This window comes from Panthera pardus, unplaced genomic scaffold, assembly GCF_024362965.1.
Source record: "Panthera pardus isolate Hobbes unplaced genomic scaffold, ASM2436296v1 HiC_scaffold_12, whole genome shotgun sequence".
Lineage (NCBI taxonomy): Eukaryota > Metazoa > Chordata > Mammalia > Carnivora > Felidae > Panthera > Panthera pardus.
This window is the reverse complement of record NW_026526677.1, coordinates 27,416,115-27,439,006: the sequence shown is the minus strand read 5'-3', so window position 1 is coordinate 27,439,006 and position 22,892 is coordinate 27,416,115. Positions and strand designations below refer to the sequence as shown.

The 22,892-nt window shown below is 36.7% G+C and overlaps 1 protein-coding gene across 1 annotated transcript in view; it reads left to right on the top strand.

Annotated features, from left to right (window-relative positions):
* The window catches only part of CAPRIN1 (cell cycle associated protein 1), a 38,977-nt gene that overhangs the window by 5,607 nt on the left and 10,478 nt on the right, over positions 1-22,892 (top strand). The window contains exons 3-11 of the mRNA XM_019470064.2: positions 10,220-10,282; positions 10,396-10,482; positions 14,144-14,382; positions 14,470-14,552; positions 17,959-18,096; positions 19,274-19,326; positions 19,402-19,488; positions 21,477-21,632; positions 21,715-21,823. Of these exons, the coding sequence (XP_019325609.1) occupies positions 10,220-10,282; positions 10,396-10,482; positions 14,144-14,382; positions 14,470-14,552; positions 17,959-18,096; positions 19,274-19,326; positions 19,402-19,488; positions 21,477-21,632; positions 21,715-21,823 (1,015 nt within the window). The remainder of the gene's footprint in view (positions 1-10,219; positions 10,283-10,395; positions 10,483-14,143; positions 14,383-14,469; positions 14,553-17,958; positions 18,097-19,273; positions 19,327-19,401; positions 19,489-21,476; positions 21,633-21,714; positions 21,824-22,892) is intronic.

Here is a 22,892-nt window from a genome sequence, read left to right as displayed (position 1 = left end):
ATTCTAATTCATTTTATGGAAGAGTTCATTCAGATGCCCATGTAAAGTCAACCAGTTTGGAAAGAGTGAATTCTAAGGTCTCTGGTTTTATGGGAAAGATTAGAATTTGTAATGTTCTGCAACATAAGTATTTTTCATGTTTAAGCCAATACTGTAGAACCAGGTGAAGGCTTTAACTTAAATCTTTTTTAATTTTAGAGTTCCTCTGTTTTAAAATGCTGAAAGCAAAAGGAAAAAGCTTTTTATTTCTTCATTGTTAGACCTTTATTTGTATCTTGTTAAATTGTGTTTTTAGGCTGTCCAGGTAATGGGTCTTGAGAAAAACAGTACAAGTAAAGCCCCATTGTATCAGGTGTCATTGGGACATCTGTATTGTTGTAATGAAATGAACTTTTAAAGTTTAAATTCTGATGTTTCTCTTTGTGCTTAAGTAAGCCCTGATGCACACTGGTCCGTCTTAATGCAGGCTTGGTATGTCGTAGACCAGATAATTTGGGAAAAGTGTTACCAGTAAAGCAGTAGGAGGTGTGTCAACCTTTCCATATTCTTGTATTACAGGCTTTGGATATTTTTTAGTAATTGGTCCCTTTTTCTGGTGGCAGTGAATTGTATGTAAGCAGTAGAGAAGAGTAAGAGGAGTAGCAGAAGAGACAGTATCAGCCAAAGTTGGAATTGTAAATTGCTTGGCTTCTGCTCATTTCTTTATTTCTCCCCCTAGCTGTACCAGTGCTTTTGTTGGATAGAGTACTGTGTGTAAAAACATACATGACAGAGACTTTATTGGGCAGAGTTCAGAATTCATATTTCCTGAGGAAAAGGGAAGGTGTGCTTTTTGGCTGTGCTCAGCTAAAGGATGCTGTTTCCTTTAACTTCCTGTACCACCTATTGTCTCTACACTTCCTTGACATTTTGTATTGTCTTATGCTCTTACCTTATGTGTTTTTCTAAATAGGTAGTTAAGCTCCTTGGGGAGTATGAATGACAGCATATTGGGCCTTACACATGGTAAATGCTAAATATTTGTTAGTTTGACTGAATCATTATATAGAAATATTTGTAGCTTCATCAGTAAAATCCTGTTAAGACGGATTAATCCATGAGGGAGAAAATGCTTTTTGTACAGAGCTATTTACTTCAGTGTTTTTACTGAGATGGAATTTTTCCTGAAGAATTTTCTTTTGATGTATTTTTTAAGCGAGTGGAGTTGATTAGGCAGGTAGAGCACTTTTATAATTTTTTAAAAAAAATATTTATTTTTGAGAGAGAGAGACACACACACAAAGCCCAAGAAGTGGAGCGGCAGAGAGAGAGAGAGGGAGACACAGAATCTGAATCAGGCTCCAGACTCCAGGCTCCAAGCTCAGCACGGAGCCTGATGCGGGCCTTGAAACCATGACCCTTGAGAGCATGACCTAAGCGGAAGTTGGATGCTTAACTGACTGAGCCACCCAGGCACCCCCTGCAAGTTGAGCACTTCTAAAATCTTGGTGCTATAAGCACAATTTGTAAATAGTCTTAGGAAGGAGAATAGATGATTCTTTGTATTTGAACCATTGTAAATGATTAGAAATTTTCATTGTATTCCCCTTAATATTGTTATCCAGACATAGAAATAACTGAAATATACTTTAATCATTGGGAAAAAACCTTTTGGTCTCCATTTTAAGTGAATTACAGTTCTCATCTTTTAACATTGAACTCTGAATATCTAAATCATTCATGTAATGAATGTACTATACTCACCCTACTGAGTAGTTTGGTTAAAGCAACTAATAATTCAAAAGATACTTGTTAAGATTATTGATAATCATTTGTTTTTCAGATGCACAATATTTAGACTTAAGAATTCAAAGTGGGTGATGCCGGAACTCTTCGAAATTATCCTTTTTTTGTTTTCCTACTAGGGTTAGCTGCTTCCATTCATTCAGGCTTAACTGCATAATTACAACCATGGACAAGGAATAAGGATTATCTGTTACCCTTTTTTCCCCTTTTTAGTTGGACAAAAGTTTTATCAAGTTAAACTCCTGGTTACTTATTTGCTTGAAAGATTATCTTACAAATTGTCTTAGAAAACCTCTAATTTAGGAGCACGTGGGTGGCTCAGTCGGTTAAGTGTCTGACCCTCGGTTTTGGCTCAGGTCATGATCTCGCGGTTTTGTGAGTTCAAGCCCCACATCAGGCTTTGAGCCTGATGGGATTCTCTCTCTCCCTCTCTGCGCCTTCCCCACTCATGCTGTCTTGGTGTCTCTCAAAATAAGTAAAAAAATAAGCTTAAAAAATATTAAAAATAAAAAACAAAAAAGAAAACACCTAATTTAGCATCCTCTTACTATTCTTAGTGTTAAGAAATCCTGCATTCTTGACAAGTGTTCATTCAGTTTCTGCATTAATCAGTCTTCTAGGGCCTGGTAGAATGCTCATTTCTCTGTGAAAGTCGATTTCATTTTTGAACAACTCTTTAAGATCTTGATGCTAGTCGCCTCTCAACCCACCCTTCCCCTGTCCCACACAATATTTAGTATTTGTTTTCTGGAACAGCTCAGACTTCTGCTACATGAGCACTGTTAGGGATCATCTATGGATTGTACTATATGTTCTCTCTACCCGCCTTTTTATAATTGAGGAAACTTGTTTCTTACGGTCTTTCCTGTCTCCTGTGAAGTTTATTAGCAACTAATTGTCAGTTGAACTGGTGGAGAGTGAACAGGAGGCAGTCAGCTGCCTACCATTATATGGGCAAAGTCAGAACTGATGTTTCTAGGTGAAGAACAGGGAATGTAGGGATTGGGGACTTGAAATAATGTCTAGAAAGTCCACTGAAGATTATGGAAAGTTGACAAGAAAAATCTTTATCTTTTGTTTTTACATTTGTCTTTCGATAGGTTTTCAGTACTGAGAAGTGATTTATTTGGCCTGGAGACACAAAATAGCTTCTAGATGGGTGCTCTTACCACTTTTGTTATTTTAGGCTTTATTTTTAAATTTTCTGTCTCAGTGTGGAGATCTTCTTAATTCAGAACAGAAGGTACAGTTTCTTGGGTAGCTAAGCTAGTTTTTTCAGATGTTGTCCCCTCCTAATCTTTCTTGTTGTGACTGTTTATAATTGTCTAGTTAAGGAATTTGGTTTTTTGGAGTCTCTCCTTTGCTATTTCTTTTTAATTGTGTAATTTAAAAAAGTGTTTTCTTTATTCATTTATGGAATTTCAGATCTAACAGGAAGGAAGGAAAGCTCAGGAGGATAGCTGTTCTGGATATTCATCATTGGCATCCTCACAGCACTGTATTGAATTTTTAAAAACCATTTCAGTTAAGTAACTTTGGTGGTGGTGAAAAAAATCTTTGGGAAGAGTGGAAGATCTAGGTGTACTGCGATTAAGTCACCTAATTTTTACTCTGGTGAAAGGAAGGGAGGAAAACAGCAGCAGGGCAAAAATGAAACGTAGCAATGGCTAGAATCCAGAGTGACAAAAAAGAGGGGTGTAATGAGGCACAAATGATTTTTCTGGGATTTATGACCTTAGGCAAGTTACTAACTGCCCTTTCAGTTTCTAATTAGGTGAAATATGATTGATAATAGTCCTTGCTGATAGGGTTAGCTACCTGATATTTTAAATTTGAATGTCACGTAGTGAATACTGTCAGCTATTAAAAGCAACAAAGAAACAGGAGATAGGGGATAGGACTGGGTTGTACTTCTTGGGTAATTATTTGTCAGGACCACATATACATATAATCTTTTGACATTTACTGGGCATAGTCACATCTCCATACTATGGTTCCCCTTTAGAGACCAGATAATCTGGGAAATGGCCTGATTTTTATCTTAATCATATGTGGTGCTATAAGTGAATCTTTAATACTCTTAGGATGCTCAGTAGTTTGAAAAGGAGCCCTAAATAAGAATTTCTAAATAATTATTTCCAGATAGAATGTAAGAGAGCAGGTTTTTGTTACCAGTTTCGTGATAGGCTCTTTGATAAAGATTTCCTTTTATGCTAGGAAAACAACTCCATTTTCTAGAAAAAATACTTAATGTTCATTTTATGTGGATGATATGTGTATCAGCCAATTTATTAACTAGGTGTTAGGCAGCCATGTTCTAGCTTAGGGAAGAAAAAAAAAAAGCTGTGTTTGTCTGGAGCCCTTTGCTCCTATCCTTGCCCCTTTGCGTTCATCGGAGTTCATGTTGGATCAGTCATTGTGAAAGGCAGTTTATTTATATATTGATTTAGTTCATACTGCAAATTTTAACCTCAAATGCAAAGTTTTTCTACTTGGACTTAATTTAAGCCATTTGGGTGGGATGTGACAATAGGAAAGAAGTTTGTCTTTGAGTAGTCTACTCATGAGACTAGTGCAGATACATCCTTTTTTTTTTCTTTTTGAGCTCTCTGAAAGCTACTTAGGAGTGAGCTGAGATTGCAAACCAACTTCATTTTCAAAGGTAGAAAATTAAACCAGTTGATTTTTCTATGAGGCTTTCTGTTTCTAGTGCAAAATTTGGCACTCACCAGTGAGTTTAAGTGCTCTAAACTTCTGGAGCTTGGCTCACAATGCAGAACTTAATAAAAGTAGTATTTATGAATGGAAGATGGTACCCCTTCAATGTTTGGATCATAAATGGATTTTTTCTTATGTAACTAATGACTAGGTTCAATAGATTTATAAGCTGGTTTAGAAAACCACTATTCGACAAGTTTTCGGAGTTGTTTAATGTTAAACCTTTAACCAAATTGAGGTTGCCATATAATGTGTTTTATGGTCACAGTTTGTATTGGTTGTGTGATTCAGAATAATTTCTTATTTCTAAGACTCAACTATTACAAGTGAATTGCAATGTATTTGATCTAGGTTAGTGTTTCTCAAACTTAAGCATACATTAGAATCAACCAGAAGGCTTGTTAAAACACAGATTGCTGGGTCCCACCCCCCAGAGTTTCTGATTTAATAGGTCTGGGGTGGTGCCTGAGAATTTACATGTCATTTTTCTTTTTTAAAGATTTAATTTTGGTGGGGGAGTGCCTGGGTGACTCTGTTGGTTAAACATCCGACCTTTGATTTCAGATCAGGTCATGATCTCATGGTTTGTGAGTTCGAATCCCACATCGGGCTCTGTGATGGCAGTGCAGAACCTGCTTGGGATTCTCTCTCTCTGCCTCTCATTCTCTCTCTAAAAAAAAAAAAAAAAAAATTAATTTTGTAAAAGTAATTTCTACACCCCGCGTGGGCTCTAACTCAACAACCCCAAGATCGAAGTCGCATGCTCCACCAACTGAACCAGCCAGGTACCCTGAGAATTCACATTTCTAACAAGTTCCTAGCTGTTGCTGATGTATTGCTGGTTTGGGGACCACACTTTGGAAATCACTGACTTGTAGACTAATACAGGGTCTCTGCTATGTAGAGTTAATTATGTGTAATAGTGAACAGAGGTGACTTTTGTTCAAATTTCATGGTGATGAAAGTCTTATACACCCAAGCAACCAGGAGATCCTGTATTATATGGACAAAGGAAAAAAAAAAACACCTCGTGCCTTTTAATGTAGAACACTTTTTTCATTGTCTTTGCAGTCTTATTAATAAGTTTTGAGTTTCCTCAAATGAGAGCTGTTTATTAGGCACTTTGATCAGACTCAGCATCTTGCTTTTTTAAAGGTCGGGTAAGGACAAGGGGACGGGATATTTATAACAGTAATATAGCAAGTGTTAATGGCTATATAGAGGAACAAATGTAAAGCTGTAATGAAACTTTTGTTTTATTATGGTTAGAAAAATGTTCATGAAAGACCTGTAGTTTCCATTCATTTGATTAATAACATCTTTTTTTATTGGACACTATAGCTGTATTAATTCATCTTACTAGATATAAGGAAGTGTGGTCTGCTTTTGAAAATCTTCTGTTAAAGACCCTTGAGATTTTTAAGTTATGTCATGATTTTTTTTTTATTTTTTTTTTTATAAAATTTTTTTTTTTCAACGTTTTTTATTTATTTTTGGGACAGAGAGAGACAGAGCATGAACGGGGGAGGGGCAGAGAGAGGGAGACACAGAATCGGAAGCAGGCTCCAGGCTCTGGGCCATCAGCCCAGAGCCTGACGCGGGGCTCGAACTCACGGACCGCGAGATCGTGACCTGGCTGAAGTCGGACGCTTAACCGACTGCGCCACCCAGGCGCCCCGAGTTATGTCATGATTTTTGAACATATTTCTTCTGTCACAGTGAACTGTCATTTCTTGTGGTGTTAGTGGCAGTCCTTCCTTTCAAAATTAGGGCTCTTGGGGTGCCTCAGTCGGTTAAATGTCCAACTTTGGCTCAGGTCATGATCTTGTAGTCTGTAGGTTTAAGCCCTGCATTGGGCTCTGTGCTGACAGCTCAGAGCCTGGAGCCTGCTTCAGATTCTTTGTCTCCCTCTGTCCTTCCCCCGCTTGCGCACACTCTCTCTCAAAAATAACATTAAAAAAATTTTTTTTCAATTATGGCTCTTAAATTGTTATGAATTGATAAATTTGAAACCTGTTATAGCAATATAAAAATCAAAAGAAACAGATGTACGAGTTCTAATGAAATAGATCTTTGTTTTGGCTGCACAGAGTCCTTTTGCCTATTTTTTGGTGACGGTATTTCATGAAGATGTGTACTGTGAAACTGAGTTTTGCATAGCAGCTGCTTTCCCTTTCTTTTGATTTCTCTTTTACCCTTGTTCCAGTTACTCCTGTGTGATAAATTACTCCAAAACTTACTCCATTTTATTATGCACACATTCTGCCTGTTAGGGATTCAGACAGGACACACAGTGGGGTTGGTGTCTCTGCGCTAATGATTCCCGGGGCCTCAGCTGGGAAGACTAATGCTTGTTTGCTTCATGTCTGGTGCTTGGGCTATGATTCTAACACTAGGATTGCTGACCAGAATTCTTAAATAAGACCTCTTCATGGCTTGGCCTCCTCATAGCATGGCAACCTCAGGGTTGTTGGACATCTTTTATTTATTTTTATTTTTTAAAATGTTTTATTTATTTTTTGAGAGAGAGAGAGGCAGAGCATGAGCAGGGGAGGGACAGAGAGAGAGGGAGACACAGAATCCGAAGCAGGCTCCAGGCTCTGAGCTGTCAGCACAGAGCCTGATGCGGGGGCTTGAACCCACAAACCGCGAGAAGGGTTATTGGACTTCTTAAATGATAGCTTGGGACTCCAAAAGTTTTTAGTGACTAGCAAATAGGACAGAGATACATTGCTTTTATGACACAGCCTTGGAAGTTGTACAGGATCACTTCCACTGTACTCTGTTGGTTGAACCCCACTTAGTACAATGGCAGGGGAATTGGACTAGTTCTTAATGGTGCAGTGAACAGTATGTAGAGCTACAGATGTGGCCATTTTTGGAAAATGCAATCTGCCGTAGAGTTTGGGTTGGATAAATACTAAATTTGATATTGTGTAGAAAATTGGAGCTTTGCTTTTCTCTAAAGGTTATTTATTTTGAGAGAGAGAACGTGGGGGAGGGGCAGAGAGAGGGAGAGAATTCCAAGCAGGCTCCTCACTGTCAGCTTGGAGTCCAGTGTGTGGCTCAAACTCATGAACCATGAGATCATGACCTGAGCCAAAACCAAGAGCTGGACGCTTAACCAGCTGAGCCACGCAGGTGCCCTTGGAGCTTTTCTCCTTTAGGGTAGCTTGCCCAACTATAGGATAGTATAGATTCATATTCAAAGATTATTATAGGTTAAAGTCTTGGCAGTATCCTAAAATCTGCCAATCTTAATAACTTTTTTATTTTATTTTATTTTTTTATTTTTATTTATTTATTTTTTTAACGTTTTATTTATTTTTGAGACAGAGACAGAGCATGAACGGGGGAGGGGCAGAGAGAGGGAGACACAGAATCGGAAGCAGGCTCCAGGCTCTGAGCCATCAGCCCAGAGCCCGACGCGGGGCTCGAACTCACGGATCACGAGATCGTGACCTGAGCTGAAGTCGGACGCTCAACCGACTGAGCCACCCAGGCGCCCCTTAATAACTTTTTTATAGGATGAAATTATAATTTTTTTATTATACAAACTATATGTTCATTGCAGAATATCTAAGTGTACAAAACAAAAGCAAAAGGAAAAGAGTTCCACCTATAGTTCTACCACTCAGGTACGTTCTTAACATTAAAAAAGCTTTTCATATATATTTTTACATATAAACCATCATGATTTAGGAATTTGATTTGACATCCATTTTGATTGGCATGTATGGTTTTAAATTTGTAAGACATTAAATGATAGAGCTAAGCTAGGTATGTAAAACTCTACCCTGTAAGGGGTATATACTGCACTCAACTGTGTATTATTTTTAGATTTAGCAACAGTTTCTTTGAAGAATGTGTGAAAAAGGAAGATAATAAATGCTAGGTATGAGCTAATAGCAGTTTTTCTTTTGCCTAGCAGTGAATTCAGAATTTTTACTCTACTAGCACTACATTTCAGGCCCTCTTTCCATTTGCATATCTTCTGTTATCTGTATATTTCTAAATAGAGGAATCCTGACTATAATAAAGTGCTATTATACCCTAAGTCATCATTAAAAGCAAATCTTGTTTGTTTTTTTCTTTAAAATAGCCTACCCTTTTAAAAAATAAGTGAGTTGTCTTTATTCATCCTCAGAGAGTGTTCTGAGACAGTTGAGCTTATCTTTTTTACCTGGAATTAGGCCTGTCAGATCAGTGTAGAAAAAACTTCATTTTTCAACTGGTAGACTTGAATTTTATACCTCTTCAGCCGGAGGTTATTGTGTGAAATAGTCTACCTAAGCATAAAATTGGGTACTTGGATCAGCCTTTAATGTTTTAATGTTTATTTTGGTTTTATTTGCCTCTAGGATAACTAAGGAATTGTTAGGCTTTTAATTTAGGGTGGAATGGTTATGCAAGTTGACTAATGGTTCTGGTGCAAAGAAAATGGATGATTTGACCTAAAACAACTTTTTAGTATTTTTTTTAAACTTGTTTCTTGACCCTGAATGCATTTTATCAGATTTTGTGTTTCGTGGCTAATTTTATTATTACTAAGGGTGAGGAACAATATATGTTCATAATTTATTGTGATTATATTAATTTAAAAATTTGTCCCCTTTAATTTAGGTTTCTACTTATTCCTGCTCCTCTGACCTTTAAAACAAAAACTTGACTACTATCAAGAATTGTCAAGAATTTTTTTTTTATTTTTTTTATTTTTTTATTTTTTAAAAAAAATTTTTTTTTTTCAACGTTTATTTTATTTTTGGGACAGAGAGAGACAGAGCATGAACGGGGGAGGGACAGAGAGAAGGGAGACACAGAATCGGAAACAGGCTCCAGGCTCCGAGCCATCAGCCCAGAGCCCGACGCGGGGCTCGAACTCACGGACCGTGAGATCGTGACCTGGCTGAAGTCGGACGCTTAACCGACTGCGCCACCCAGGCGCCCCTAGAATTGTCAAGAATTTTTGACTATTGTATTACCTGAGTATCTTTTCTTTGGGGTCTTATCTAATAGTAGCCTGGGAAACTGCCAACATTTTCATTTTAGTTGGGGGAAAAAGATGACTTAAACCAGAGGTTAATTTTCTGTCCCACTGTCATATTTAATTCCATTTGTGAGAAAAGAAAGCAAAGCTGTTGAGTAATGCAGTATCCATGGGTGATGTGATAGCTTGGAGTATCATGTTGTTCAAGAAAAATGGATGAGGCCTATCAAAGACGGTATGCACATGGGTTTTTTTCAGGGAAAATACACTCTTTATATCACTTAGTCACACGAAGTGAGGAAGTGAGGTGAGGCAGGGGGTGAGGAAGGGACAAGAATTTAACATTATAAAATGTCTGATATGCTTCTGTGTAAGTAGGATCATAACCAAATTGTGGCCTTCACCCATGTTGGTAGGAACCATTTGTGCAGGCCATCTGATGCATATCTCTTTTGAGAAACCTAAATAAACAGTGTTGTATCATGTCATTGGCTTATACTATAGAATTTGGTTATTATTCAGCGGGGGCTGGAGTATCTGCATTCATATTTTAGCGCACTATTAAACTAAGTTATTTTATGTACAAAGTTAAACTGAAGTTAACTAAAAATTATCTTTAGGGCAAGATTTGAGACAAACTTAGAGGATTATATGGGTTTGTTATTTCAGCACGGTTAGGCTGGTATATACTTTAATGTGGGGCATAATTCTTTTTTTCTTTTTACATAGGGCAAGCTTGATGATTACCAGGAACGAATGAACAAAGGGGAAAGGCTTAATCAAGATCAGCTGGTAAAGATGCTACATTTTATTGAAGATTTTCTGCTCACTATTTTTAATAAGAAAATTAATTTTGTGGTTCTTTATGTTTCCAGTAAAGTTGGGCTCTGTCTTTATTATTTTAGGATGCCGTATCTAAGTACCAGGAAGTCACAAATAACTTGGAGTTTGCAAAAGAATTACAGAGGAGTTTCATGGCATTAAGTCAAGATGTAAGTAGAAGACTATGTATATATGTTTATGAAATATTAAAAATAAGGCAAAAAATTTTATTTCTTTACGATTGATAAGCTCTTTGTAAGATGAGAGGATTGGATCCAATTATATCTAAGATGCTTTCCAGTTCTGTAAAGTTTAAAGTAACACCTGAAATATGCCTTTTTAAAATTTTTAAAAGTAATTTATTGTCAAGTTAGGTAACATTCAGTGTATATACAGTGTAGTCTTGGCTTCAAGAGTAGATTCCCATGATTCATATGTACAACTAGTGCTCATCCCATCAAGTGCCCTCCTCAGTGGCCAACTCCCCACCCCCATCAACCCTCAGTTTCTTCTCTGTATTTAAGAGCCTCTTATGGTTTGCCTCTCTGTAACTTATTTTTCCTTCTCTTCCCCTATGGTCTATTAGTTTCTCAAATTCCACGTATGAATGAAAACATCTGTCTTTCTCTGATTGACTTTTTTTTTTTAAACATTAAAAAAATTTTTTTAATGTTTGTTTATTTTTGAGAGAGAGAGTGTGAGTGGGGGAGGAGCAGAGAGAGGGAGACACAGAATCCAAAGCAGGCTGCAGGCCCAGGCTCTGAGCTGTCAGCATAGAGCCCAGTGCGGGGCTAGAACTCACAAACCGTGAGATCATGACCTGAGCCGAAGTCGGACACTTAACTGACTGAGCCACCCAGGAGTCCCAGACTGACTTATATCACTTAGCATTATACCCTCCAGTTCCATCTACGTTATTGCAAATGGCAAGATTTTATTCCTTTTCATCACTGATCCGTTCATCTTTACATCTTTATCTGTTCATCAGTTGATGGACGTTTGGGCTCTGAAAGGTGCCTTTTAAAAGGACTGAGTCTCAGATATGACAAATATATATATAGGAGATACCCTGAAGATCTCTAAAAAATTAGCTTGTATATACGTGTATATATAAATATAGCAGGCATTTATTTTCTGTATTTTCCTTTATACCTAATGACCATCTTATAATTCTGTTAACTATCAGAAAATAGGTCTTTTTTTTGGTAATCACTTGTCTCCATTAGGGATCTTAAGGAATGTGGCAGAGTGGGATACATTGCTCTTGTATCAACTCGTGATCCAACAAAGTAAAGTGGTTTTGTGTTTTTCCCATACATCTTTTGATGTGATAGAAACCTTTGGGAACAGGACAAAAATGAAATACAGGCAAAGTCAAATAATTTGAAACTTGAGATCAGAAAATTAATCTTCTGAATTAGTATTAGCTTATTTGGAGAAAGGCTAAAAGCACTGAAATACAAAACTGCCTCTGATTTGGTAAAATGAATAAACAAAACAATTTATTACGTGATGAGAGACATTGCAGTACAGAGATGAAAAGTTCTGATTCTGGAACCATACTGTCTGGTTTGAACCCTGATTCTGCCACTTAATAGTTGTAGGACTTTGAGTTACTTAACTTGTCTATCCCTATATCACTCAGGGTTTTCTAGACAAACAGAACCAGTAGTATCAAAAGAGAAGGGGGGAGAGGAGTGGGGCCGTCACACTGCTTCAGTTTTCTAATCTGTAAAATGGTGATAATAATGGTACCTCCCTCATTTCAGGGTTGTGAGCAATATTTGATGCATAATTAATATATTTCATGCACTTATTACTTACTAAATTTGATTAAAGTTGGAAAATATTGATGGTATCCCTCAAAATGGAATAAATGAAACTTAATTTACACCCAAGTTGGGAATTGATCCACTTAGGTCAGATGAATCCTGGCCAATTAACTTTCTGATTAAAAAAAAATTTATGGGTTATAGAAGTAGGATTGCTATACAATTTAATAATAGAATCAGTCTATTTCTAAAACTACTAACACTGTGTAAGTGAAAATACTTGCAGTCTCCTTTGCTTTTATGTTAACACTGGTATTTTCAGGAACTTTTCATTGGGTCTTTAACTTCATTGGCAGTCTTTTTATTGAACTCTGATCCTTTATCGCGCTTTCCCACAATTGTTAAACACCTTTTTTGTTTTGTGTTCAAGAATTCTTTAATCAAGCTCCAGCCTACCTTTTCTAGATTTCATATTTTCCTTACTTGAACTGCTCATTTTACTCAGAGTGGCATTCTTTATCTTACTTCTTTGGTTTTATTGACTTATTTCATATTCCTGCCTCTATTCCTATATTTCCTGCCTTTGGCTAGTGGCTGCTTCTCTGTCCTAAAATTGTACCCCTCACCCCCAGTAAGATTATGTCCCTTTCTCCTTGAAAGCTTTCTAGGGTGCCCTAGCTTGGATTTCATATCTCTGTTCATATGTACTGTTCACTTGCCACTTAACTGCTAAATATCATTTAATCTGCTGCCCTCTCTGCTGCCATCATAGATTTGTCTTATTGTAGACTTTATTCTGCTATGTCTCTTCCCCCATTACTCCCTTTATTATACATTTCTTTTTTTTTCTTTTTAATTTTTTTAAATGTTTATTTATTTGAGAGAGAGAGCGGGAGTGGGAGAGGGGCAGAGAGAGAGGGAGACACAGAATCTGAAGCAGGCTCCAGGCTCTGAGCTGTCAGCACAGAGCCCGACGCAGGGCTTGTACCCACAAACTGTGAGATTGTGACCTGAGCCGAAATCGGACGCCTAACCGACTGAGCCACCCAGGCGCCCCTTTATTATACATTTTGTATGTCTTTATTTTGGTTTTCTCTGTCTCAATTTATCCCAGGGAGGCTTGAGAAAGGGGAAGAAGGTGGGAAGGAAGATACTTTCATGGCTCTTGAAAAATTGACCTTTCTTTAAAATTCTGACCATTCTTTGAGCCCACTCTGACACTGGACATGAGAAGAGAGAGACATACATGAGTCTGGTTGATGTTCTCCCTTCAATCTTCACAGGAAAGTAAAAGACGAGTACTAGGAAAAGAATAGTGGGAAAAATACATGTGAGCATTTATTTGTCTTCTGCCACCTTCTTTTTCTCTGCCAGCATCCCCTTATTCATAAAAACAAGTTAGTTTTAGTCACTATTTTCAAAATGTTGCGATAATATAATACTAGCAGTGGGTTGTGAGGAAGCAGTGGTGGGTTTTAGCATCTCTTTTTAAGTTGATAGTAGGTACTTAAAATGAAAATTTTGGACCAGTTTTCCATAGAGGAGATGGATATAGGTAAGATTTTTTTTTTATTTTGCTGTACTCGGGTTTCTTTTTTAATTGGCTTGGCTTCTTAATTAGAAATTATAATTCTTATACTTTTTATTATGAAAAATTTCAAAACTAAAGAAAGGAATATAATGAATACCTCTGTACCCATACCCAGCTTCTACAGTTTTTATCTCATGGACAGTCCTGTTTGATATACTCCCTTGTTCCCTGTCAGCCAGATTATTTTGAAGCAAATCCCAAATACATTGTTTTATTGGCAACATTTAGTGTTACAATAATACCTTATAGGGAAAGAAAGATGTGTTCTGAATTTCTAACATCTGCTTAAAACAGATGATGTTATGAGATATTAAACTCTATTTGTACGTTAGGAATCAGCATTTTGTGTATCAGGATCACATAACTCATCGAGTAAAATATGTCTTACATTGGAAATGAAATTGGTTGAACTAAATTGGGAGTTTTGTGAAATTCATTTTAACGTCTATGCTTAATATTTTTATGCAGATTCAGAAAACAATAAAGAAGACTGCACGTCGGGAGCAGCTTATGAGAGAAGAAGCAGAACAAAAACGTTTAAAAACTGTACTTGAGCTCCAGTATGTTTTGGACAAATTGGGGGATGATGAGGTGCGAACTGATCTGAAGCAAGGATTGAATGGAGTGCCAATATTGTCTGAAGAGGAATTGTCATTGTTGGATGAATTCTACAAATTAGCAGACCCTGAACGGGACATGAGCTTGAGGTATAGTGGTATTTGGTAGTAGAGACTTCTAAATGTTGGCTTGACAACTAAAAGGTAATTAATTAGCTTTTTAATTATTATTATAAGGTTGAATGAGCAGTATGAACATGCCTCCATTCACCTATGGGACTTGCTGGAAGGAAAGGAAAAATCTGTATGTGGAACAACCTGTGAGTATTATAATTGTTGTAACTAAGAATATGATTTTGTAACTAAGAATCTTTAAAAGTTAGTTTTCTTTTTGAAAGTAATGTTAATTGGAGAAATTTTTAGAATTGTGTAAGTAACATTCATCTACTGTTTACTTTTTGGTTTATTTCCTTTTTTTCCTTTCTGCTGTGTGTGTGTGTGTGTGTGTGTGTGTGTGTGTGTGTGTGTGTAAGTAAAAAAAAAACCCATCATGAATCAATAAATCTGTAGAGATGGGAATCCCCTGACTTAACACGATTTTGTTTGTAACTTACTCTCTGCTTGAGGTGGACAGATTAATACTGAATAGGCTTTCCAGAGTTCTTGGTATTAGATAGGGACTGGTTTTTCCTTATGGCTGAAATTTTGTGAAAAAATACTGACTGTACCTCATACATTTTACTCATGGTCATTGCCTTCATCTTTCCTTAGTTTTTCATAGACTTCTGGTAATTTGAGGACATTAATTCTTTTGTGCTTTTTAAAAACCTTAACCTCAAATATGCAATGTTTATTGACTTTAAAGAAAACAAAGGACATTTAAGCTTCACTTCATTGGTAAATTAGGAATTCTAGGTTTATTCTCTTAGTAAATAATAGGTTCTTATCTTTGCTATTTATAAAGGTGGTTTAGGGAAGTAGATTTTTGAACATCTTAAGGTAAAAGTGCTTATACCTTATTTTTAGCTGTTTGGTGAAAAATTAAATCGGATTAAAAGCTTTAATTGGCAAAACTATATGATATAATTTGGATTGTATTTGCTTTAAGGAAATGGGTAAATCAAATATGAAGAAACAACTCTTTTATATCTTTTCATTTAAGAAATAATTTTCTTGAGGCACCTGGGTGGCTCAGTCGTTTAAATGTCTGACTCTTGATTTTGGCTCAGGTCATGGTCTCACAGTTCGTGAGATTGAGCCCTGTGTAGGGCTCTGTGCTGCGCAGAGCCTGCTTGGGATTCTCTTTCTCGCTTGCTCTCTGCCACTTCCCCCACTGTGATTCTTTCTCCCCCAAAATAAATAAATAAACTTTTTTTTTTTTTTTTTTAAGAATTTTTCAGGGCTCTGGGGTGGCTCAGTCAGTTGGGTATCTGATTTTGGCTTAGGTCATGATCTCATAGTTCGTGGGTTTGAACCCCATGTTGGGCTCTCTGCTGTCCGAGCAGAGCCCCCTTGGGATCCTCTGTCTTGCTCTCTTTCTGCCCCTCCCACACATGTATGCATGTGTTCTGTCTCTCAAAAATAAACAAAAAAAAAAATTAAAAATAAACTAAAAAAATTTTCTTTGTTGTGTTGTTTAGTGTATTTCTTTGTAAAGAAATCTTTGTGTCTTCTTAATTTTAGTTTTGCCACAAATATGTACAGAAGTTTTATTAGGAAGAAATTTACATACGTGTATAAACTTGTTAGCTTAAAAAAGTAGTTTTAGTTCAAGCCTGATCAATTTTTCATGAACGTTATTGATGAGTAACAAGGGTTAAAGTATAAGTTTGTATCTTGTTATGGTGTTTTTTGCCTAGTCTTGTTTACCTACCTTAGGAATGTAACATCTTTATAACTAATGAAAAGTTACTAATGTATTCAAGTTAGTATTTTTTTTTTTAATTTTTTTTTTTTTCAACATTTATTTATTTTTGAGACAGAGAGAGACAGAGCATGAATGGGGGAGGGTCAGAGAGAGGGAGACACAGAATCTGAAACAGGCTCCAGGCTCTGAGCTGTCAGCACAGAGCCCGACACGGGGCTCGAACTCACAGACCGCGAGATCATGACCTGAGCCGAAGTCGGCCGCTTAACCGACTGAGCCACCCAGGCGCCCCTCAAGTTAGTATTTTTATGTGCATTCAGTTTTCAGATTTTTTTTTTTATGCTTATTTATTTATTTTGAGAGAGAGAGAGGCAGAGAAAGAGAGGGAGAGAATCTCAAGCAGGCTCTGTGCTGTCAGCTCAGAGCTTGACGCCGGGGCTCGAACTCACAAACCACGAGATCATGACCTGAGCCTAAATCGAGAGTCGGTTGCTTAACCAACTGAGCCACCCAGGCGGTCCCTCATGCATAAGTTTTTTAAAATGAATAGTTTTGAGTCGTGAGCCTCTGAAGTGGGGAAAAGAAAACATGAAATGTTTCGCATAGAAAAAGTTGTTGGTAGTTTTATTGTTAATAGAGGTAATTTTATGATATTTTAATATAGTCCTGGGAAATTTTATTTTTCTGTATAGTGACCGATTAGGGAATAGATACATTCTATGTACATAGGTATATTCTATGTTTTCAAGGCTAGGAAATTGAGATTCTTCTTTGTTGTTGTTTTTGAGTGAGAGGGGGAGAGAGAATCTTAATCAGGCTTCATGCTCAGCGAGGAGCCCAAGGGCCAGGCTCAATCTCCTGACCTGAGCCAAAATCGAGTCTGACGCTTAACTGACTGAGCCACCCAGGCAACCTGAGATGAATTCTTGACACACACCTTCACCTGCTGCTCTGCCCTCTCATATCTTACTTAGTGTGTACCAAATTGTGACAGTTTTTTGCCTTTCAAATATCTTCTGAATCTGTCTCTCCTACGTTTCTCCCTTAGTGCATTCTCTTAACTGAATCCACCCTCCCCATCCCTCTTTAAAATTTTTTAATGGCTGTCTTTTAAATTAAATTTTATATACATTTGTCTTTAATTTAAAGACCTTGCATGTTTTGGCTCCTAATCAGTTTCTCCAGACTAGTCTGTATGCTTTTTCTTCCTCCCTATCCCTCCTCAGCTACAGTGCATGCTTTCATTTTCTTATATTTGGTACCCCTTTTCTATATCCTTATCCTTTATACAGGGCTTTGTAAATGGTGTTGCTTCTGCCTTGAAACACTTCTTTCTACTACTCATCTTCTAGATCTCTGCTCTTGCAGCACTCACACACCAGGAAAGCTTCCTGTGCCTCTCTCTGATTAGGTTCAATCCATTGTACCTCTTTATAGTACGTTTCACAGATGTGATTTCACTGTTTTTATATCTGATAACTTTTCTCTATTGGACTGTAAACTTAGGGAAACTTAGGGAGGGCAGATACTGTATCTTTTACATATTTTGTAGCCCCATTGCCTAGCACATTGCCTAACATGTAGGTAGGTGCTAAATAAATAATGAATAAATGATAACTGTCAGCTTTTTTTTTCTTGCAGCTACATAAAATATATAAAGTTTAGTACTAATAGATTCTTCTTGTTCTCTATTATTCCATAATTTCTGTCCTTAGTGGACTTCAATGTTTTTTATATGTATGTTTTAGTAACAGTTGATAAGGTTTTTTTTCTTACCACAGCATTTTGTAGCATGTTGAATCTTACTCAGGTCAGGCATGCCCGATAGTCTAACATTATAATTCATGTTCTGTTTTTAGATAAAGCTCTAAAGGAAATTGTTGAGCGTGTTTTTCAGTCAAACTACTTTGACAGCACTCACAACCACCAGAATGGGCTATGTGAGGAAGAAGAGGCAGCCTCAGCACCTGCAGCTGAAGATCAGGTAGCTGAAGCTGGTGAGTACTTAGGTGGATATGAGCTGTAGTGTAGGAATCTTGGTTTTACTCTCCTTTGCCACAAGTTCAAGCTCTGCATTTATTTAGTTATGTATGCATACTGAGAGTTTTAAAGGAGCTTTAAGCACAACAAAACATTAAAACAATGCATATTAAGAATAATTCCCAGAGGTCTTGAAGATCAATCATTTACTTACTGGTCTTGATCACTATTACAAACTGATAACTTTTTTTGTTGCAATATTGCTGGCCTGGAGTACAGATGAGGGGAAGTGTTTTAGGACTTTTTAAGTACATTTTGGCTGACATACCTAGATTTATTGTTGTTTACCATGCCAGTATATGAAGTGAATAGTATGAAGGGTGTGTGTGTGTATGTTAAATGATGGGGAGATTATAACTCTAATCCTGAACCATAAATTTCTCAGTGGCAAGGGATCTTTTCAAATTAACTTTAGTACAACACTAATATGTAGGTAAGCACTTACCAGGAATACTTTTATAACTTAAGTTGATGACTGAAATTCTCAGTACCATTGGAAGCATTGTCAGAGTATGAATTTTGAAATGGTTGAAAAGAATCAGACTGCCTGGATTGTAATCTTGGCTTTGACGCTCATTAGCTATGTAACTTTGGGCAAGTGACTGAATTTCTCTGTCTCTTTATCTCTGTTGAGAAAGCAGTACGTGAAAGTATATATATGGTGCCTCTCACATAGTAAGCACTTTATACAAGTCTTAGCTATTAGGTTGAAACTGGAAGGGAAGATTGCACATTGGTGGAATTTATGGTTGCAGATGGACATAGTAAGCCTCCTCCCCATCCCCCCAACCACTTTACCAAGTAGGTTAAAATAGTAAGATTTTAATCTGTATGTTGCTGTATGATAGTACTCTAAGAATAGAGAGGTTTTAACTTAGGTCTTTATTGGCATTATACCTAGTCCAGAATAACTACTCTTGAGCCTAATTTATTCTGGAATAAATGGTAAAGAAAACTCTTTCTAAATATTGTAAGAATGATAAAATACAGAAACTTAATGCTAACTATTGTAACTTTGTAAATAAATTCCGGCTGTTTGATGGTAAACTGTTAACTTATTTGGAGTTGAAATGAATTGTTAATAAAAAAAAATACTTTCTTAACACTCATTTATGTCAATTTTTAACTACTTAGAACCTGAGCCAGCAGAAGAATACACGGAACAAAGCGAAGTTGAATCAACAGAGGTATGATTTTTATTTAATGCTAGCTTTCCTTTTCTGCCTTTCAAACAATTCTCAAACATTTATTTTGCTTTGCAGTATGTAAATAGACAATTTATGGCAGAAACACAGTTCAGCAGTGGTGAAAAGGAGCAGGTAGATGAGTGGACAGTTGAAACAGTTGAGGTAAGAGTTCTCTCAGTTGCAAAGTTGATGTCTTTTGTTTTTATTAGTCATTTTTATCTCTCCTAAGAACAGATTTAGTTTTTTGCATTATTAGTACATTTACTGTCATATTAAACTTAATACACATAACAGGATCATTATGTTTTAAAATGTAATTTGTTTATCCCTGTGTATGTTTAATAGAATCTCTGCTGATGTGGAAGTGGGAAAAAAAAGTTATCTAAGGTTATTAAAGTACATGATTTTCTATTGTTGATACCAGGCTGCTGTGTAAAAATCTGGGCTCCCACATAGATAACCTCCAGAAAAGGCCCACCTTCCAAGGGATATATTGGAGTTTCCTCTTAGACTCCTCTTTCTCCCTAATGCGCTAGACTTCTGGTGTTTCCTAATTCTGTCCCTTAATTGACATTACCTTTTTTCAGGTCCTCATGTCTAGTTCAGAGGCTCTCTTCATATTTTTCTTTTCTAACTGCCCCAGGCCATCCTATTCACTTTTACAGGTCAATTATTAGAAAAGTTAGTTTTGATTAAGTTACTTTCACTTGAAACTCTTTGATGGTGCCGTGTTGCCTATAAGATAAAATCAAATGCCTTACCAAATTAGTCCCAACCATCCTTTCCATCCTCTTTTAGGTGACTTCTTTTATGTATTCATATATCTAAAGTGCAGAAAAAATAATATGTCTTCTATCATTCTCCAAAGGTGCAATTGTAGTAGTACTTTTAGCTCTTATTGATGTGCCAAAACATACTACTGATAACCTGCCCCTGACCCCAGAAAGTTACCTAGTTTAGATGAAAACGCTGTTCCATGAAACCCTACCAAGACAGTCTGTATTTGCTGAATTATGCAAGGCAGTTCAGAAATACTAGAGGAGGCTTAGAAGAAAATAAGATGTAAAAGATCTATGTAATGGTGGTGTGCGAACCTACTGGGCCTTGACTAAAGTAGATTTGGTGTGTATTTTCAGGGAAGTCAGATAATAGGTATATATTAGCATGGATATGCAGGTAGAAATGAATTAGCATATTTGTTTTGTTGAACATTAGGAATGGAAAGTATGGGTTGGCATAGTAGGAAAAGACTGGGAAGTAACAGTGCTTTGTAGTTAAGTACTTTTTTGCATTTTATTGAGGGAGAAAAGTATATTATCACACTTAGCACCGTGCCAGTATGGTTTGTTTTTAAGTACTTGGCAGGTAGGGTCTTTTTAAAGGCTATCCATATGGGATTCTAAGGAATTTTTTGACCAGCCTGATGTAGATGACAGATCAGTTGGTCTTTGTGATCAGTTTAGGTAATGACGATTATCTCACTATTGCTTATAAAAGAAAATAAGGTTATGACTTACCGAGGCTTACCAGGTATGAGTTGCCCAGGTTTAAAAGCCAGACAGAATGTAAATTTTGACTGATGTAATAAAAATTAGATTTCCTAGAAGAGCAGGGAGTTAGTAACAATAATAATCAGAAATTATTAGAGCTAGGAAAAAGGTAGATATAGTGAGCTTTGGCTTCTGTAGCAATTTAGATAAGGTGATAGGGCTTGATTCTATGGTATTGGCAGAGAGAATGAAATGGTGGGAACTCAAAGTTTGATGATAAATAGTAACTTTTCTTGAGTGCTGTTTATCAGGTACTGAGGTGGATATGTATTTGATAAATATAAATTTACTTACTATAGAAGGCAGAGCAGTTTAAGCACAATATGTTTTTTTGGAAGTAAGCATGGGTATTCCTTTGAAAGCGGTTTATAAAGTAAATCTGAAAAGCTACGTGGCAATCATGTGGAGTAGAGAACACTGTAGAAGTAATAGCACTGAATGTTAAATCTGGGATAATTGTCAGTTGGAGTAGCTATATTAAAGCTGACTATCTTGTTTATAATGTAGTTCCATATATAGTTCAGGGACCTCTTGTGATGGTCATGAATGGAGCTCTTTCATTCTACCAGTCTGCATGTCCCCCCACTTCGTCCACTTTAGGTGGTAAATTCACTCCAGCAGCAACCTCAAGCTGCATCTCCTTCAGTACCAGAGCCCCACTCTCTGACTCCAGTGGCTCAGGCAGATCCCCTTGTGAGAAGACAGCGAGTCCAGGATCTTATGGCGCAAATGCAGGGGCCCTATAATTTCATACAGGTAGGTGCAGTTCAGTCAGACACTAACTAACTGAAGGTTTAAGTGTTTACATTATTTAATTCCATTATATCCTAACTTGCAGGATTCAATGCTGGATTTTGAAAACCAGACACTTGATCCTGCCATTGTATCTGCACAGCCTATGAATCCAACACAAAACATGGATATGCCCCAGCTGGTTTGCCCTCCAGGTTAGTAATTGTACAGTTTTGTGTGAGAAATACAGGGCCAGTGCTTTCAGGTTTTGTAAAAAATGTGAAAATGAATTTTTCCCTTTTAACGTTTGCTTAACTTTTGGATTTTGTGTCTTTTAATTTGATAAGAAATGTTCTTTATTCCTATAATATGAATAACTGTGGTTCCATTTTTTTAAACTTTTTATTGTCATATAGACTTAAGTACGTGCAAATGTAGAGTTTGAAGAGTTTTCACAAACTGAACACACCAGCACTTAGAACTGGAACATTACCTGTACTCCAGAAGCCTATTTGTGTGTACCTCCAGTCACTAGTTATCCTCTCTTCCAGCCCTGTGGGAACCATTTCCTGTAATTTAGATAAATGAAATTTTGCTTTGCTTTTTAAGTTTCAAAATTCATTTTAGCATAAAAATAATAGGAGTGTCCTTCTCTGAAGGATGCTTGCAGCTTTTTGGGAGAATTTCTGAACATTTTATTACTTAAATAAAAATGAGATGCAACGGTCTAAGTGGGAAAGAAGAGGATGCTTAAGAGGAAAGGAGAAGATGAGTCAAAAGACAGTTGAAGTTTCAAACTCTTAATAGTCTTACACCATTTTTAGAAGTAGTAGCACCAAATAGAGTTGTTGGTGTCTTCTTTGGGTTAAGTGGACTGTCTTTCTCAAGGACCATTAGTAATTTTGAGTCTTGGTTTTTTTTTCCCAGAACATGGCATTAAGGGCACAAAAGTTGGAACTGTATAAAATATTTAATGTCTTCAGTTTCATAAAACGAGTTGCTGAATAAAAGCATGTGTAATGACACAGTTAGTTTGGTAGGGTAGTTAGGATTTCTCTAAAGTAAAGGGTACTCCTATCTCTGTAACATCTCTACCAAGAGTTAGAAAACAGATTAGGGTTATGCCTTCTAGAAATAAAAGCAATTGTGAGAGTATACTAATAATGACTATCAGGGAACCAAAATGCTCACTTGAAAGCTAAAATCCTGCCTATACTTTATTTCTTTTCATGATCACCAAAAAGTGTTTTTTAGGATTTGGCTATAGAAATTTTCTCTGAAGAA